At 34.2% G+C, this 20,509-nt stretch overlaps 2 protein-coding genes across 12 annotated transcripts; both read right to left on the bottom strand.

The window, feature by feature from the left end:
* Positions 1–3,824: 3,824 nt before the first annotated feature.
* Positions 3,825–13,532, bottom strand: LOC101253227 (DEAD-box ATP-dependent RNA helicase 8). Its single transcript, XM_004229855.5, has 10 exons — positions 12,946–13,532; positions 11,059–11,119; positions 9,467–9,701; positions 7,386–7,624; positions 6,702–6,953; positions 6,434–6,614; positions 5,674–5,762; positions 5,519–5,592; positions 5,324–5,436; positions 3,825–4,501 (listed from the first exon to the last, which is right to left on the bottom strand). The coding sequence occupies exons 1-9, from the start codon at positions 13,227–13,229 to the stop codon at positions 5,358–5,360; spliced, it is 1,494 nt and encodes a 497-aa protein (XP_004229903.2). The 5' UTR covers positions 13,230–13,532; the 3' UTR covers positions 3,825–4,501; positions 5,324–5,357.
* Positions 13,533–14,429: 897 nt separating this feature from the next.
* Positions 14,430–19,934, bottom strand: LOC101248139 (acetyl-coenzyme A carboxylase carboxyl transferase subunit alpha, chloroplastic). Of its 11 annotated transcripts, none has more exons than XM_010327920.4 (11): positions 19,644–19,934; positions 18,299–18,751; positions 17,993–18,067; positions 17,621–17,728; positions 17,369–17,529; positions 16,939–17,053; positions 16,688–16,842; positions 16,336–16,387; positions 16,199–16,267; positions 15,985–16,062; positions 14,430–15,637 (listed from the first exon to the last, which is right to left on the bottom strand). In XM_010327920.4, exons 2-11 carry the CDS (start codon positions 18,653–18,655, stop codon positions 14,630–14,632), a joined length of 2,178 nt encoding a protein of 725 aa, XP_010326222.2. In that variant the 5' UTR covers positions 18,656–18,751; positions 19,644–19,934; the 3' UTR covers positions 14,430–14,629. The 11 variants fall into 11 exon arrangements, with proteins under 11 accessions (XP_010326222.2, XP_010326233.2, XP_069143731.1 ...); XM_010327931.4 differs by having other exon boundaries at positions 18,299–18,712; positions 19,644–19,930; XM_069287630.1 differs by having other exon boundaries at positions 18,144–18,751; positions 19,644–19,923.
* Positions 19,935–20,509: the final 575 nt, after the last annotated feature.

Genomic DNA, 20,509 nt, shown 5'->3' with positions numbered 1-20,509 from the left:
TATATATATACACACACATCTCGGGTATAAAAATAGTTTAATTTATTTTTCTATATTTATTTTATATTTTTATTTTATTTTATGATAAAGAGTTTTTTAAAATTTATTGATACAAAACAAAGTTCAATAAATTTTCTCTATAATCATTATAGTTGTGTGACCTTTTGAGTTATTAACTCTAATTTATTAAGATGACAATAATTTACTCTCAAATAATTTAAGTGAGAAAATAGTGAACATGACAATAAAAATTTTATTCTCCTAACTAGTTAAAAATGTTATAAAAAAAATAATATTCTCCGTTAATTATCTATTTTGACTCAATTACATGAAATACAAAATCTCATAATAACTCTAGGGTATAATTGAAAAGTTTTTTTTTAAAAAAACATTTAAACCACACACAAAATTAGATAAGAAACAATGAACCAAACACTTGATAAAAATAATCCCTGCATTACTAATCCCTGCATTACTAATCCCTGCATTGTTAATCCCTACATTATTAATCCCTGCATTATTCATTTTTGTACCAAACGCCCCCTTAGTTCTTAATTTATTCTTATTGTTAATCATAGTTATTTTCCTACTTAAATTTCTCAAGACGTTATATTTATTACATTCAATGGGTAATACTGTATACTTCATTTGTCCACTTTTTATTGTCATGTTCTATTTTTCAAAAGTCAATTGACTAATTTTTAAAGTTAAATTAAATTACATTAATTCAGTGTTTTTAAATAAAAATTTTAGATATTAAAAAACTATATGAAAAAGTACTATAAATTTCAGTTTTGTACGTGTCAATATGATGAAAAAATATATCTTAATAAAATGATTTTCGTTTGGCTCTACAAAAGAAATCTGTGACAATTAAAAGTGGATAGAGGTGGCAATACCTTTCTATTTATAGTTTTTTAAGAAATGTGTAAAGTCAAAAGTAGAGAACTCCCTTCGCCCATTTTTATTTGTTGAGTTGTGCTTTTCGAACGTCAAGTTTATTAATTTTAAAGTTAAATTAGATTATATTAATTCAATATTATAAACAGAAAATTTAGTTATTTAAAGTACTGTATATTTCAATTTTTTGCATATCAATATAACAAAAAAATACATTGTAACATGTTAATCTACGTCATTTTCATTTGACACTAGTAAAGGAAACCATGGCGGAGTAGCAAGTACTCCTTCGTCTTTAACCAAGAGATCTCGAGTTAGAGCCCCTTTATTAGGAGCGGTTCTAACCAGTCACCGAGTGAAAAATAATAACAACACACTTTTTATAGTCATACTATATTTTCTAGTAGTCTTTGCAACTCAAAACATAGATTAGTAAAATATATCTTTAACCAAATATGAATCAAATAATTATAAAATCGAAGTATTATTAAGGAGTGAGGAGAGTAAATTAGAGTGATAAAGTGGCTCCAATCTTATATAATAATGCAATGTAAGTAATACTTTGCATCTCAGTTCTAAATGATAAAAATTAACTCGTGACTTGGACGAGTTCAAGTATTGCTCATGCAAACTAAGTTCAATGGGCCTACTATTTCTGAATTTCGAAATTTGTGATTGATTCGAAAGTTTGATATCAGACGAATTTCTCGACTATCAAAAAAAAAATAATGCAATGCGCATTGAATTCAGTTGAAATATGCATAGAAAGACTGAGAAATCAAGGTCAAGCAATTAAGGCACACTAGTACTTGACTTTCTGTGAACAGACAAATCTTATGGATCTTTTTTTTTCTTTCGATAACGTAACAATTTTATTTAAAAGGAGAGTAACGCAAAAGAAGCATACGTACTATACAAGAAGTATATAAAAAAAAATAGGAATCTACAAAAATTAAATGCTCTATACATTTTCAAAAATTATGTGAAATATGTAAGTGTACATATATTGACGTGACATGAGGGACGCTATGTATGAGGAATAAATGTGTAGACAATTGAGAAATCGAAGCCAAACTTATTGTACTACAAGTCTACAACTAATCTTTACATGTCATATAGGGTATGAAAAAGATACTTGTCAATTGAACTTTGATCAACTAAATCAATATTAATACTATATATCAAAACTTACATCTATTTAATATTACAATCAATCAATCGTGTCTTATACTAGATATGTTGTCGTTGAATAGAGTAGATAAAGTAGAATATTTTAGATTTATATAATCCCGTGTAATTAAACAAAAAATTGTTCCGACAAATATGGAGTAACATTTAATTTTCATATATAAGGAGGGCACATCATAAAGAAAAAAATAAGCAAATGACCCCCCCCCCCCCCCCAACCCCCACAAACATATATATATATAGACATGTATTAATGGAGAAGATGAATTGTATGACTAGGGGGAACATACAAACAGGCAATAAAGGAAGCATCTTGTTCTCGTGATAGGTCACAATGACTCCAGGCCCCTACACCCTGCTAAGAGCTAAATGACTATGTTAATTCAATAAATTTTAGTTTCTCTTAATTATATCGTAAAATAAAATAAATTTTATAGGTGAAATTTCACTATAAAACTTCTGATTATACTATTCAAAATATTTTTGTGTCGATTACTATTCTACCACAATCATCCGTCTTCACCGTCACAACTAATAGAATCGACAACAACCATTAATATCATCATTAAATATCATTATATCAGCACATTAGTTGGTACTTGAAATTTTTTTTCTAATGCTATCTGTGGTCACCGAAGGTCTAATCATAGTCGATAGTCAGTGAAATGAATGCGGTCAATTTTAACTTTGATTTTTCATTTACGACACGCCGTCCTGTTTCCATGTTCCACATTTGACTCGCCACAACAATTAAATAAACCCCTTCAAAAAGAAAAATAAATCATTATTTAATAACTGTCTTGCTTGATATATAAAGACTTCAGAAAAAGAATAACCTGCAAAAGATATATTTATTGAAGTAATTAAATATAGAATAATGACATTAACGCTTTAAAGCTTAAGTTAATATACTTGAAAATCTGAAAATTTGTAAAGCTTGTGTAGAAATAAAATAACTTCAACCTTTTTATACCGTCCAATAAGGGAAAACGCGAAATTGAATTATAGGGAGTTTTATGTAATATATATAGGGATTTTCATTAAAAAATCGAAATTCATATGCAAAAGAAATTGTATTATTTAAACTTGCCCTCCTTTGAGGGGAGAGATGACCCAAGTAATTATCAAAAAAATATTTATCAACTTTTGATGGGCGTTCTCCAAAATAGCATACATCGTCAAAAATTAATATCAATATTAGCATATCAAAGAACATCTTTATACTGTTTCTATTATCAATAATAATACATCCAAGTGTTACTCGAAGCAGGTAATTCTATGAAAATTCATTTTGTACCACAAAAGATAAGTCATATTCTCTACTCCTATGGAGAAGATACTTCCATGGATGACATTTTCTATTAACCAGGCATCAAAAGACAACTTCTTCATATAAAACCCTTCTTGAAATATGATACCAAACACACCTTTATGATTATGGGGAACAAGATGCATGAAAAGTAGTTTCACACTACTTTACCAGATAAAAGATAACGGAGTTAAAGCTCCCATCCTGTATAAAAACTGTACCTTCATGGAAAGAGCTTTTTTCATATAGTAGCGTCAAAAGATGCAAAGAGTTTTGAAGTCTAAGGACTCAAACGAGTCATCACAGCAGGAACATCAACAAACCAAATATAGTGAGGTTGTTTTGGATAGACCATCGGGTAGTGGTTACTGTGGTAGGGAAAAGGACTGCATTTTGCAGCACAGCTTAACGCTGGGAAAAAACCAACTTCTTCGGCAACAAAACATTCTCCTTTTTAAGATACCAGAAAAGGAGAACAGTATCCACCACACAACAAGAAACAAAGACAAAGCACTACATTAGGATCATACTCTTCAAAATCAGCCAAATTGACTACTACACCCATGAAAAAAGCAACACTGTCAAGTGTTCCAAAACATAACAAAACAAGAGAAAAAGCTATAACGGAAAAATGCAGAGCCCTTCAAAGACTGGCTATACAAACTTCGATAAACAAAAGTGCAGTTGGATATTTATTGGATATCTGATCCTCATCTCACAATCAATTCAGCCAAACTCCTTTCCATCATTTAAGATGTTCCATTATATCCTTAAGCACCACTTCTCCAGGACAATGCCCAAACACTGAACCCATGTGCACACGAACACAGATCGAAGAAAAGGCTAAATACTCTGACAGTTTCCAACAGACATACAGAGCAAAGGAAACAACTACAAGTGCCAAATACTACATAATCCAGATGCCCACAAAGATAGACGCAGTTACTGAGGACCGATTGAGTGTCAATATGTACCATTTGATTCTTTAGTCATTAGAAGCCTGACATCTAATATGCATTTTTGTTGTTCCACAACCATGAATCTGCCAAGTTCCTCTTTTGAACTCTGGAGTTGCACGCCCTTAGAAAGTGAAATCTGGCATCTCTGCAAGAAAGCATGAGCTCAGAAAAATTTATTCTCATTCTCCTCTCACTGTGTCCTTGTTTTGAAGGTAAAAGTTAAGTGTGATCAGCAAAACAAGCCTGATAAGATAACTCGAAACAAAAAGCTAAGAACAACTTAACATGATGTTGTCTTTTGCCATTTCAAGAACTTTTGAAGCTTGACATTACATAAATTAATTGATTCTGTTTTGAAAACTCCTCTTCGTTTTGCCTACCTTCCTTATTCTTGTCATTTTAACAGCACTCAACTAATCACAAAATAACACCACCAGAGTTCAAAACATTCCAGACAACACATGGTTAAAAATAAAACCAGCACTCATACACAGCTTTATATCTATTCTCCAACCCAAAATTTCCTGAGTAGACTGTTCTAGAGTTGAAAAGCTTGAGCTGGTAAAGGTAAAGAATATTAATCATGAAAATGTTCATCTGGGTGAAATAAACATGTTCCCTATGCAAATGAGCAAACAATATCATTCAGAAAAACAAGAGGAGCTTCTAGTCATAAAATGAGACAAACAAAGTGCTAAACTCCTGCTCCTCCCAACTTCCAATATGGAGTATGGCTACACATCAAAAGAGAAGATTTATTTTTGTAAAAAGCACAGGAATAAGAAAGTAATATTCCAAGTATCAGTCAACCTCCAATGCAAGTAAATTAAACCACCTAAGATTGATGGGCTACTAAAACTGACAAAAGAGATAAAACTGTCAGGTCTGCATATCGAAAATCCTCAGGGAAACAATAACCAGCAACTTAACAAACTGCATACAAAGCATCTCTATTATAAATACTTACCCACTTGCAGCACCATCAACCACAGCTAACTGGTTCACTGACAATATATAGCTTGATCTATCTGTGGAGGGATTTGCTTGATCTCTGTTCCTAATTCTTGTTCAATTCTATACCTGTCAGTCAGATAGATACAATCAGTATCAGCAGAAACCAGCAAGCGGAAACTTAAAAGAAATGAACATAATTAATGCATACAAATTGAAGCGATCCTCAAAAGTAATCAGGCTAACAGCCAAACCAAGGTGTCCAAATCTCCCTGATCGTCCAACCTGCAAAAGCAATTATCACTGAGAATATAGCACAAACAGATAGATAAGTCAATAAACAAGATCAAAGACTGTAGTGCATACCCTGTGCAAATACGTTTCTGAGTTCTTAGGGAAATCAAAATTGATAACAACGTTAACTGCTTGAATATCTATTCCTCTAGTAAACAAATCTGTTCCATCAAGAAAGAACAGTAAGTTACCAAATCAAATAATTAACAAAATAGACATTGTATCACAGGAATACATGCTGATCCTCGTAAAAGAACAAGAATCAATAAAGTTATGCATCATGAAAGATAAAGTCAAAATTCATCATTTAAGAACAATGTGAGAATCACTCATTACAAAATAAACAAATGGATGGCGTACCACGTAAGATAGCTCAGCAACACCAAGAATATCACCACATGGAATAGATATCAGTAAAACCACAGATTCCAGCAAGGAAATGCATTAACTTCAAGTAGCATCTAGTTTAATCCCCACCCCACGCAACTCCCCAACCAAGACTTAACCAAAAGAGCCATTCAACAACTAAAACGATGCAACTACATACAGCACTGTATTTGGTCAGATGATAAGTACATGCAATATGAACCAACAATGGGCAGTTGTAACCAAACAAGTTACACAACTATACACCGGGCATCGATATTTCTCATGATATATGCCTATGTGAACATATTATGAAGAGAAAAATTATAGAATAAACCACACCATTGAAAGGTCTACTATGTACATATAAGTACCAATAGATAACAATGAATACTAATATTCATATTTTAACACGTGAACACATCAATACTTAACCGTACTAATTAAACAGATGCATTAATCATACCAGTACAAACAAGGTTCCTGCAGGCACCATTGCGGAAGTCATGAAACACCCTGTTTCTATGATCTTGAAGCATCTTAGCATGAATGTAGAAGCATGAATAGCCCAGCTCAGTAATCTTTTTGGCAAGAAGTTCCACACGATTTACAGAGTTGCAAAAAATAATTGATTGGTTAATTTGAAGCTGCACGGGAAAGAAGATAGAAATTGGTTAGCATGTGCACATTGCACTAATTTTAACACCTACACTCCATAGTAAAACTAGGACTACCTTTGAGAAGAGAGTGTTAAGGCAGTGAATCTTCTGTCTTTCTTCAACGAAAGCATAAAATTGTGTTATACCCTTGAGTGTAAGTTCATCCATGAGGTTGATAACATATGGCTTGTGCAAATATCTTTCTTTAAAGTCTTTGACAGTAACAGGAAATGTTGCAGAAAACATCAAAATCTGGCGATTTGCAGGTAGGAAGCAGATCAGCTGCTCGATGGAAGGTTGGAATTCTGGTGAAAGAAGCTTATCAGCCTGAAGGACAAAAGTAAAGACTGTTGAATTTACAATTGTGTATGTTGTCTTGCTAGGAAGGAAGAAAAAGAGGTCAGCAAGGGCAAGCAGGAAACAGTTTATCCAATTCCAATTAACTCATGTAAGGTAGCCATTGCAAAAAAATTCTCAACATGTCAGAAACTTGCATCAAGACTTTGTAGATTGTAAGTTAGAATCATAAATAATCTTAGACAAGTCAGTGCTAGTTTCTCAACATCAAAAATAAAACTGAGTGCACCAGAGATCTTAAATTGATTAAAACTTGACCTATATTGCACATGAAGTGTACCCTATAGTTAATATAAGATTATCAAAGAATTTAAGCATTTTGTCATCACTTGAGCATTCAAAACATTTCTTCAAGAGACAATCGGGCATTAATACTCTGATTTATATACTCAAGAGGATTACCTCATCCATGATAAACATGGAGCAATCTTTCAAAACACACACACCCTTTTTTGCAAGGTCAAGAATTCTTCCAGGAGTACCAACAAGTAAATGAACTGGCTGATACAGTCTCATTATGTCGTCCTTTAAGCTAGTCCCCCCAGTGGTAACCATGACTTGAATTTTTAGGTGCTTCCCGAGTTCTTTACAAACTTGAGATGTTTGGAGGGCCAATTCTCGAGTTGGGACAAGAATAATAGCTGCATATGGAAGCACCGAACAACAGTCAGAAACGAACTAAAACAGAGTAAACTATAGTTGCACAACTAGGGAAAATACTACACATTTCCTCTTAATTTGCAGGAATGCAAAAACTATGCTAGGACCAATTATAAGCTCTATCACAGCACACTATACAAAAGAATAGCTTGCACCTAACCAAAATAAAAGCAAGATATTCACAGCACGATATTTCATGTGTAGCAAAGTAACGTACAACATAGACTATATGTGACAGGAGAAGGCCAGCAACACATATTTCTAAAGCTAAAACTTGACATACCAGGTTAGCGTTGAGACAATATGGTCTAGTAATTACACTTGTTAAATCTGAGTAACATACTTGCATTATTAATGAGGCCATGGAACGTGCAACTGTCAATCTGAAAATGGCTCTACATTAACTTAGATCACCAGTAAATAAGCCAGCCCAAGATTATGCTCAAAAACTGTTGAGCGTCAAAACAAAATTGAACTTAACTTCATACAGTATATGCATGTATGTACAAGAACCTTTTTTCCTTCTTTCTGACAACAAGTGTTTTACAAGCATAGGTTTGGATTTAAGTTCAAAAAATTGTGATATTTTTTACAAGTAATTACTAATCTTCCAGAACTGTAAATCGTCAGTGCAATTAACACCATAGAATTGATTCAAAGGGATCTTTGAATCAGGACTTTAGGTGATTAAATGTAATATGCATACATGAAAACCATTACACTGCAATTCCCATGAAAAGGAAAAATGGGATTCCACTTGTTGTGAAAGGTTATCAGAGGTTTGCACCTCACTTCTGTTGTCTCTGTTTTTAAGAATGAAATAATAGACAATACATATGGTTTGTAAGCTAATATAAATTGTTAAAAAGTGTTATGAATACATTTTTAGTACTTATTAAGAATTTAAAATTTTAGCATAAGAAACTAGCTCCAAATAATATAGAACTAAATCTTTTCATCTAAATCAGAAATTTAAGGCGGTTTCTAACCTTGATAGATCTGAATTTTTCACTTACACCTTGTTTGGATAGTTGTTACCCGTTGTGTTTTATTGTTGGTTTAAATACAATGTATGTTTTGATTGTTACTTAAATTTATTGTATCGTGTCGTTTATATCTACTGTTAGAATGTTAGATGACGACGAAAAGTCTCATTTTGTGTAACAACAATTTAGTGTGATCATGTCATTACCTTCATATTTTCTTCTCATTTTATCTTTACTTATTATTTAATAATCATATTTTATCTTTTACCCTACCTTTTCAGAGTAGCTCTACCATGTACTCTATTTTTCTTATAGGCTTATCATTCAAACTGTTGATGTGCGACATTATGTAACTACAAAGAATGATACAATCTATACAAACATCGTATTCATTGAAAAAATACATTACGATACAATACAATGCAATACAATACATTATGAAGCAATAAGTAACAACCATCCAAACAGAGTGTTAATTATAGTTATGTCAATTCTTATGTCCAACTAGTTGTTGTTTGTGTTTGTAGTTATTTTTTGTTGCATTACCTATATATTTCATTTTCTCCTAGTGTGTTGCGTATTCTTCTTTTTGGTTATCAAAAACTTTGGCATTTTTCTGAGCTTTTGACTACTCTTACTTGAAGGGCCTAAATTATTTCAGGCCTAATTCACGTACTCAACTCCTTTAGTAAAGTATCTGTACGCCAGATTATGCAAAAGCTTTTCTAGCTACTCAACATGTACTAGTATGCAAAGCTTAGTTCAGTTGCAGTTTTACAAGCAGTCAAGCACTAGAGAGGTCACAGTATAACTACTAGTAAATGCTTAGCTACAAACCTTGAATCACATTCTTGTCTTGATCAATTTTCTCTAAAGCAGGAATGCAGAAGGAAGCAGTCTTCCCAGTTCCATTTTTGGCCCTAGCCAATATGTCACTACCAGTTAGCGCAATTGGAATGCTCTCCTCTTGGATTGGCGATGGTCTCTCAAATCCCTTTTCATAAATTCCCATAAGCAGTTCGCGCTTAAGAAAGTAGTCTTCAAATTCATTTCCCTTAGTTGCTGTCACGTCCTGTAAGTAAGAAAAAGTAGCAGCGAAAAAAATCATTTTTTTAGTAAGTAGCCGTGAAGACAATCAATAATGCAGAACAACCAGAAATAACCTCATAAACAACATTAAATAATTACAGCAGTTCTCCCAGATCCAGAAAAGAAAAGAAAAACAATCAGGGAGTAAACAAACTACATCAAGAAGGCGGACTGATAAGGGACAACTCAACAATCCGTGAGCAAAATGTCATGCCTAAAATTACTCCCTCTTTCCAAATTTATGTGACTTACTTTCCTTTATAGTCAATTCCCAAAAGAATGACACATTTCTATATTAAGTAACTATAACTATAAATGTCTATTTTACCCTTAATGAAATGATTTACAGCCACACAAATTTCTATCATTCATTTTGAACCACAACTTTAAGAAGTCTTCATTTCTTTCTTAAACTTAATCGAGTCAAACTACATCATATAAAATGGGACAGAGAGGGAGAGTACATATTGTGCATCAAATTACTGTTAAAATATGTATAGATTTATACAAATGGAATTAAAATGCAACGCTACACATCAAACGAATAACCTAATAGGCTCTAGCACTTGTATAAATAATTCATAAGGATGTTGTGCTCGGCCTAGAATACAATCATGACATGTAAGTACCAGAGATTCCTAGAGGTGAAGGTTGTTAAATCATGTAGATGATGAGAAATGTAGACTACCTTATCATATGAATATCGTCAATTTCTAGCACTTATGGGAGAAATAGACATCCTTCAGTAACTCTACATAAGCAATTTTGTTTTTGTATTTCCAGTTAACTGTCAGATGATCTCGTTCTCCTAATGAATTAAATTATAGGCACAAGAGAGCTTAAGAGGTCCTCAAGTTAGAGAGTTAGATCAACAATGTCATGGGTAAGGAATGCCAAAAAGGGAAAAATGACAGACACGAGCTGAACTGCTTAACTAAGGAAAAATCCCGGCTATAGAAACATCAGTCCCTTTGTCCCAAAAGATAGCCTACTTTCTTCGTTGGTCCATCACAATGGAGATCACTTGCAGGATTTTTTCTTTTATATGCAAGCTCTCTATGACAAAATTTCATGGCTCAAGTCTCAAGCTAATAGTTTACGAGAATGCTAGAAGGCCACCTCATTTCTTATGGCATGTAACTTATGGTTTCAAGTTTTCGGTAACAATTGAGTAACGGAACTGCCTATGAAGGATGTGATACCTTGTGTTGTATGAGAATGATACAGATGGATGAAAATTGATATTGGGAAGAAACAGAACAAACATGGTCGACAATCATGCTGTCACAAAGAGAATACAATGGATTGAACTACATGGACAGAGAACAATTCCAACTTACCTCTGTTCTGTATCGAGTATCAGGTTGTGGTATCTTCAATCTAGCCTTCCATTCTTGTGAACTGAACAAAGGGGAAAAGAGAAGAAAAGGATCATTAATCCCACTACAGCTTAAGAAATGTTCGACAGAATAAATGAAATAATTCAAACTCGTGATAAATGAAACTCAAAAACGTCCAAATTCTACCAATCAAATGTAAATTTTGAGAGGACAAAAATCCTCCCTTGATACTTACCGTTTGCCATCAATAGGAGAAATAAATCTTCCTTTCCCTATTAATAAAAAGATACTAACAATCCATTTCCATATCGAATCTAGAGTCTCATCCAAATTGCAAGCAATCTTTTGGTCCCCCGGCCCCTTGAAAGGTCCAATATTAATAACTTGTGTAAAATGAGGAAACTAAGGCTCTGTCCCCTTTCATTGAATACATTGTCTGCAGTCATCATAATGAGATTCACAACAATCTCTTCAATCACAGTCCTCTTAGAGTCGTTCTAGGAATAATCTGGTTTCACAAAATGCTAGCACATCCTGTTAGCAGTTGAAGGCGATGACAGTCTCAGATCAGTGTAGTATAAGGCACGCTTAAGCCCTGAAGCGAGGATCAAAACATGTTGAGCACTTTGCCACGCTTTATGTGCGCTTCAGTATCATCCTCAAGGTTCTAAGGCAAACTTTTCCTTGCCAATCAGCCTCTTCTGAAGTAGCGACACTAAATAATTGAGATTTCACTTTATCATAAAAAAAAATTTCAAGTTCTTTTGTCATATATTTGTCATGCTTATAATTATTAGACTTGGACTAGACATATAGATTTGTATTATTTTTCTCCCTTTGCGTCTTTTTTCATATAAGCCCACACTTTATTTGGCTTAAACCCCAACGAACCTAAAAGCTTTTTAGTGCTTTTTGCCTTTGATAACACTGAGTCTCACAATAATTTGATTTGGTGTATGTGGACCACAATGTAACAAGAGAACTTTTTTATGTCCAACACAGGCGAATAAAATTAATCTAAGAGGAAGAAATATATCGCAAGCCTATTGCTACGCCAACATGATAAGATAGCTGCACGGATCAAATAGGCATTACTGCATTGAAGAAGATTAGACTTGCCAGTATCTTGCATTGGCACCCTCTAAACTAATAAAACAAGCAATGTTCTGATTATCTTGAGATTTCTGGTCTACTAAGTCTAGTTGAGAAACCAAAATGGCTGAATACTCTAGCTTGAGGTTAGTTATATTCATCCCCACCCCCCACCCCAAAAAAAATCAAAATCAGAAAACTAGGAGAAAATCGATCACAGCCTCTTAACATTTTCCTACTAATTTATAACCTTCTTTTTTCAATCCATCAATAAGTTCCCTATAATCCAACCCCACATGATGACTCAAGGTAAGACACGGTGATTTTTACAAGCAAGTCAGCTAGCTATAATACCATGACCAGCACCCACCAAAACAACAATTCAACCGATATCTCTAACTTGACAGATTTCTTCACTTACCACTCATATACAAACAAAAGCTCCCTAATTCAGTGGAAAGTGCCAATCATGCTGTAAAGTAATCCACAAAATAGCTGATGTCTGGATCTGAAGCAGAAATCTAGTTCAGCTATAACTTTAAACTCCTCCAGCAAAGTCTACATTCTATGCATGATACAACTACAAAAACTAGCCTCTATCCCAAACTAGTTAGGGGAGACTATGTGAATCCCCTATCCGTGCACTCTAATCGGGCTCATTTCATTACCATACTCAATAATTTGAGTTGTAAGACAGATTAGGGTTCTCAAATACTACAAATTCTCTAAATCTCACACTTTTTCCTAGATTCTATGCATAAGAAAGTGAGAATGAAGGGCGAAAAGAAACCCTACCTCTGGTCAACGGCTTCGGACTGTACATTCTTTTCAACCTCGGCAACGGTGGAATCGGGAGATGGCAACTGGTTTCTTCTAAGCCACTGCTGTGTTTGCTGATTCTGAAAATGCTGTTGTTGTTGTTGCGGCTGCGGCTGCTGATAGGGTGCTGGCCCTCTCTGAATGTACTGCTGAGGATTTCTGTGTTGAAAGTTTGGGTTAGTATTTGGATGCATACTCCCGCCGCCGCCGCCTCCACGGCCCCCCATCCCTGGCGATTGAAATCTTGGTCTCGGATTCATCACCAACTAGGTCTCCTGAAGAAACTAAAGAAGTATTATGTACAAAACTTTGTAAGTGGGCGAGAATGTACGATCTCCGGCAACCAACGGCGATAGAGAAACACAACGAAAATTCCACCTAAAATTCTAGGAAAAATCGATATGGAAGAAGAAAAAGGGGAAAATGATTTAAGAGGAGAAAAGTGTCTAGGGCGTAGAGAGAAATTTATTAAAATTACAGAGCAGTCAATGTATTTATAGCTTTTTTCGGAAACGGGGCATTTGGCATATACTGAGCACCGGCCTTTTACTGAAATAGGACTCAATTTGAATTCAGTGGACGCTTTATTATTATACTCGCGCCGTTTCATATTATTTGATTTTGTTCTAAAATCAAGAATAAAAAGAAAACACATTTGTTGGATTATTCTTAAAAAAAAATAAATACTGAAATTTTCCTTGTATTTTAAAAAAGAAAATTGATTCTATCTTAATTTAATAAATAATTTGATATAATTATTTATATCAAATTATAAGACTAATATGGAACGACGAAAATAAAACTTTTACTTAGAAAAGACATTGGTTATTTTTGCAGTGGTTATCATTATTCATAGGCCACAACATTTTAGTAAGAAATTTGAATAAAATAGTAAAGGAGTTACCTCATTAGTCTCAAAATAAATATTACTGCAAATAAAATTTGTTCCAAAATAAGTATTGCATTAGAAAGATAAAAATCATTTTTTATATTAAGAAATTACTTTTTCTTAATAGAAATTACTTTTTCTTAATAGCGCTCATTCAAAAATATCTAATAAATAAATGATACCTTATATATATTTTTCTAATGAACGTGAAATAAACTAAAATAACACACGACGTAAGATTTTTACTATGCTGTATATTCCATGCATAGTATAGTAGTACTTGTTATTGATGTAGGCATACATAAAGAATTTAAGAAGGCAAGCATTGGTGTTGCAGCTTTAGATGACTTTGAGATTAATTGTGAAGATGTTTGGAAGTTCATGGCATATCTTGTGGAAATGACATGGAGAAAAAAAATCTAAACAGTACGGTCGTGCTTGAGTACATGTACACATCTCAACTATTTCATCGAATATCTGCTATCTCCCAACAATACATATTGTGGATAACTTACTCCGCGGATAGCTCCTTTGTCAATATTCTCTATCTCAGAGAATAAAAAGGCATATATAAGAAGGAAATGGACATACATATTTTGCTGCTAACAAAGTTTACATCTGTAATCCATATACATGTTACAACTTATAAGTACAAAATCATACTCCAAGGTGCAAATCACTAATACTTACAATATCTCAGGAGGACCAGAAAAAACTCTTCCAAAACCAAAATCTAATACTACTATCCAAGCTAGCACTCATGAGCTAGTTTCAGCATCTTCCATTTTCTGCAACGACTTTACTTTCCGCATCATCTTTGGTGAGTGATGCTAGTTTCTCTCTCAAACTTTCAACCTTTTTCTTCACTGGGGTGACACTGAGGGTAGCAGCAATACCCTCCCTTATCTCAGTTTCCAGTTCTTTTACCTTTTCTGAGTTGGAGTCCTTCACAATCTCTGCCTTCAGCTCTTCAATCTTTTCGCTAAGACCTGATCTAGTCACTGCTCTTTCCATCTCCTCTTTAATTTCTGCATTTACCTTAGCCACCTCCTCTTCCAATTCTGGAGGAACAGCAACATTTGTCCTTTTGCGCGTGCCGACTATTTCTAGATTGGCTGACCTTAGAACATCCTTCAGCTCTTTCTTAGCTTTTTCTACTTCCTCTACAAGATTTGTATCCAAAGAATCCCCATTTCTTAGCTTTTCTGAAGCTGCTTTTAAACGGTCTATCTTGGCTTTTACAGTTGTTGGAATCTTCTGATTAACTTCATTTTTTATTTTTTCACTTTTGTTCTTCAGCTCAATGAGCCTGCTAGCCATGTTCACGGTGTAAAGCTTTTGCTTTAAACCAAGATACGCCCCAGGTTGTGACAACTTCTGCTTAAACTCTTGCATAATCTTATCGGCTTTCTCCTGCAAAGACTTGTTTAGTGGTTGATCCAGAATAGGAGCTCTTTGCAACTCTAATTTAAGAGATTTAATCTTATCATCCAAGCCCATAGCTATGAAAGCTTTAGTCATCTCGGTGTCAAGATCTTCTTGGAGCTTCTCAAGGACTTGGATAGTAACAGGATCAGATGGTCCTTTAGCTTCTAGAATTTTCTTTTTAAGATTTGCAAGCTCTGATTCCAAATCAGCAGGCGGTGTGTTAGCCTCGGATAGCTTCATGTTGCGCTTCCTTTCAGGTTCAACCTGTATTCCCTCTTGGAAACCTCCAATAGAACGAAATTTAAGCATCCGTTGGTGAAGCAATTGTTCAGAATTCATCCTTCCTAGTTCCTGAATCAAGAAGCCATAGTGAAAACATGTCAAATACAGAATAACAGAAATGTTGGAATTTGGTATATCAATCAACTAAGGTCAATCCTAACCTAGTGGAATGGCCTAAAATGTTAAAATTTGTCATCTGATAGTGTTAGCAAGCAAACATTGGATCAATACGTTGCAATCCTATCCCATCTCATCCCACAGAAGTGAAATTCTAATGCCTAACCCCAGTCCATCCGTGATACAATGTGGAAAGGCCTTTGGTAATTTGCTGATATTTCCATACAAGTCAATACAGTTACTTTTTTTCTAAACAAAGAATTAGCCTTTGGTCTGTTTCCATAGACAGAAGGTATTACCGCCATGGCATCGAGAATAGCATGTTTAATCTGCTGAGATGCCCAGAAAGGATCAGCATGTGCACCACCGAGCGGTTCCTGCAAGAGATGACAAACAAAGCCAACATTTATGGAATTATGGCAATGGACCTTCATCATGGATTCTATATCTTTTCCAACCTAAAATTAAATTAAGTATAAAGGTGAAAAGTATATAGATGGTGAGAGTTTTTACAGGAATAATTCCATCCGCTATCCGGAGCCTGTAATGTTCCTGAGCTGTGATCCTCAGCTTCTCAGCTGCCTATTCAATCAGAAATTTAGTAATGCTAAACCACTTTTTTCACAAACTTGAACAACTTTCTCGAATACCTTTGGAGCTGCTTGTGAAGATTTCCATAATATTGCAGCACAAGCTTCAGGACTGGTCAGAGAAGCATAAACTTTGTAAAGATATAGCAAAGACGATATATTCAAGGAACTAATGCAAGAAGTGTAAAAGAAACAACTACAACATCTATGCCTCAACACATGTACAATGTGTCCGCGTCTTTAAGCTAACACGACATGTTTTTGGTCGATATAGTAAGACGAGAATTCATATCTTGCTTATATTTCTGCAGGCACAAAAATTACTTTTGAACTTGAACTTTTCTTATTCTTCAAATTGTCAGATAAGTAGCAAAACAAAGTTATGGAAGAAGTACAAATGAACCAAACTTACCTAGCAACATAAAATGCTGAGTTTTCCAACATTAACAACTTGTTTGCACATCCAATGGCAAGAGCGCCGCCTGAACCACCTTCACCAGTTACAACCGTTATGATTGGAACTTTCAGGCCGAACATTGCCCTTAAATTGTAGGCTATTGCCTCACCCTAGATGAAAATATTGGAGGTGATTATAGATTCTACATGACCAATTAAGCTCAATCTAATAACACGATATTTGAACGTCAAGGTAAAAACTCACACCTGACCTAGCTCTTCAGATCTTAAATCAGCAAAAGCCCCTGGAGTGTCTACAAATGTAACAATAGGGAAGCCATGATGATCAGCATATTTCATCATTCTCAAAGCCTTTCTGTAGCTGCAAGGCAAAGACTTAGTAGTTATCAATCCATCCTTTTACTGAACCAACTTTAAGGTATCAAATAAAATAATTTCCCCCTTTAAACAACTGAATGCTGCGTAGACTCTCCAAAACCCTGATAACCTAAGCAATAAAATTAAATTGGAAACATGTGGAAAGGCTAACAAGCAACAACTTCAGCCTAACTTATTGCTAGATTAATGAAAAGAGCACTTCAATTTAACCTGTTATTGTCCACAGAACAGATTAATCACGAATGCTTAATGATAGTAGTTAGTAATGATGCTACGAAGGAGAATTCTTGAAGCATACCCATGAGGGGTTGGCATTGCAAAGTTCCGCATGATGTTTTCTTTTGTATTTCTACCTTTCTGATGACCAATGAAGAGGTAACTTCTACCTTCAATGCTCCCAATGCCAGTCACCATGGCTGGATCATCATAGCCAGCACGATCTCCATGGAGCTCTACCCACTTCATGCATGATATAGGAGTGAGATTCCTCGAGTTGTCAGAAACGCTGCTAATAACAATAGTGAAAAGAGAAAAAAATCACAAGGTATACCTTCTCTGTCATATTTAGTATATGATCTAGTACAGTTGGTCTATTAGGGTGTCGAGCAATTTGGAGCCGTTGGATGGGTGTCAAATGAGTGTACAAATCCCTCAGGGCCTGAAAGTATGGCATATGTATCAAATGGAACAGGAAAGTGTTGGTCAAATAATCATATTTGCACAGGTACAAGCATTATAATCTGATGCTTTGCATAATGAACAATACTATATGTTTAGTAGACTGATTATCATAAGTTGGCAATACAAGGAAAACAAAGTTAATTCCCCTCTTTTTATCATATTAGTTCAAACTAACGTAAATTTTGATAAACACACATACTTGTACAACGAAGTACCTTTTGTAAGAGTCGGATGAATTTACCTGTTGATACTTAGCTTCCAAAGCATAAATCTGATCGGTGAAATCTAGTCCAGTGTCTTCGGCCATTCTGCGTACCTGAATAAGAAATGAGTTTGAATAAAGCATTAGTTCTATGATTCTAGCAACTACTATCAGTACCACGAGATTCTACCTTTCTATTGCCATAATCGTGAAGTAGCCACATTGCACCAAATACTTAGTTTATTTCAGCAATACATTAAGTTCATGGCATACAATATAAGTGTGGATCAATTTCATTATGAAATGCAATTGTTCCTAACCAAGCATCATTTGTAAGCAAGTCACCTCAATAAGCTGCTTCTCTAAATTAACCAATGGCTTCTCAAAGGCAAGTGTGACTGGTTTCGGTTTCTCATCAAGAGGCTTAAAGTAGGAAAGATACTTTAAGGGTGTCTTAGTGTCTGGATCAATATCACCATGCCACGGGTAATCTTGCTTCTTCCACTTTTTTATTTCAGCAGCTATGCGAAACTTCTTCCTCGTCCTCACTTTGGGACTTCCCAAATCCTTCAAATTCAGACCATACAACCTTTTGGTAAGAAACTCACTCCCGAGAGACGAGTGTGGCACAAATTCAGAACTCAGGTTCTCTGCATTTCTACCTTTTCCACAATTCCCAACTGCTAGAGATAAGGAGGACATCTACCCTTTGAATTTGCTAACTGCAAAATCGACTTAAATGCCTTACAACCCAAATATCTACAATAGCCACACGAAGAAACAAAATTAACAATGAACCTGCAAAAAGGAGAAATTAACATCAATTACTCATTCCACTATGGTGACATGAGTAGGAATCGAGGGCAGAGCTAGCTTGAAGAAAGGGGTTCAATCGAATCCCCACTGTGCAAACAGGTAAAAAGAACTAGTCTTTTTTGGTGATATATAAGCTGTTGAGAGGAATTAGAAAATTGTGAGAAACCGAACTCCCTCAACGTGATGAAAAGTTCTAGTAAAGTGGCAAAGGGAGTTCCAAATTTGCTTTAGGTCATAGGTTAAAATCCTAGATGTGACCATTTTTGAATCCTCTCATATAAATTCCTGGCTGCGCCACTAATAGGAGCTGTACTTAGGGAAGACATCTACTGAGATAATAATAAATAGTACTAATCATAAAGAGTTTTATCATCAAGAACAGCGAGCCCACAAGTGGGAGCTAGGAGGTTAAAGTGTACGCAAACCTTACTCCTACCTTATGAACTAGAAAGACTGTTTCATAAAGAGTTCTATTATTAAGAATTAATCATTTACGTTCCATCAATTACCCAGTTGCCAAACATTTGTTGAAATTGATTAAGACAAAGATTTCATCTTTACACTTAAACATCACAAAAAAACAACCACCCTGAAGAGCCCACATACATAAGCAACAAAAGCCAATACAGAGCTCAATTCTTGGTTAATAGTAAGAAACCAAAGCATATATATCAAATGAGAATTTTACACTGGATAAACAAATTAAACATACAAAAAATGCAATACAGGACACAAAGAAGATTTAGGCATGTAGGACTATGCTGTAATCCTAGAAATATCAACAACAACATACTCAGTGAAATTCCACGAGCGAAAAATCGAATGTAGATGAATCTTACCACTAGCTTCGGAGATTGTTTTCGAAAAGACTTACCATGAAATATGATAGAGCAGAAAATTCTGGGGTTCTCCTTTCTTTATCAGCTAGTATGCTCTTTGTTGTTGAAGAACATGAACGAACGACTGAGATTAAGTATATATGTATCATCTATATACAAACAAAAGTTTTTTTTTTTTTTTCTGTAGATGATATAATGGATAGTATAGTTGGAGTATTTGGAAAAGCCATGGAGGTCCCCGCCAAAACATGGACAAGTAAGTTTTTGCCTTTTGAGGAGACAAATATTGGTTGAGCTGACTGTTACATAATGCCTAATGTTTATCCAAACTGTTCCCACACAATTTATTTTTATAAAAGAAAAAACTAGGAGATGATGTAAAATTTCGTGCTTATTAAGATTTTTTAGCTTAATGTTTATTTATATTTTAATTTTTATTAATTTTTTAAAATAGATATAATTATATATATATATAATTCTTTCTCAAGTTAATGAATATACGTACACCCAGGGGTATTTGACAAAAAAAAATGATGAAAGTGAAATGATATCTTATAGTTATAGTTTGAAGTAAAAATAAATATACGATCTTTTTCAAATACTACAAAAAAATCAACATTCAATTTTTGAAATTTTATGGTAAATGTGTTTTTCAAAGTTCAAGTTGGAGCAATAAAAAATTTTTTTAAATTGATTCGTTATAAAACAAATTGCTACTTATAAGAAAATATATCCTTCAAAATAAATTAATTTTAAAAAATTGATAAAATTCAAAATACGTAATAATACACAGTAAAATAAGTAATATTATTATTAATTTATAATATATTATATAGGCCACAATTATTAGAGTTGTGATTTGTTTTAGCAATTGATATGTTAGATTAATTAGAATTTGCGT

The sequence above is a fragment of the Solanum lycopersicum genome, chromosome 1 (assembly GCF_036512215.1).
Source record: "Solanum lycopersicum chromosome 1, SLM_r2.1".
Lineage (NCBI taxonomy): Eukaryota > Viridiplantae > Streptophyta > Magnoliopsida > Solanales > Solanaceae > Solanum > Solanum lycopersicum.
The sequence above is the reverse complement of the archived record's forward strand: the minus strand, read 5'-3'. Positions and strand labels throughout refer to the sequence as shown.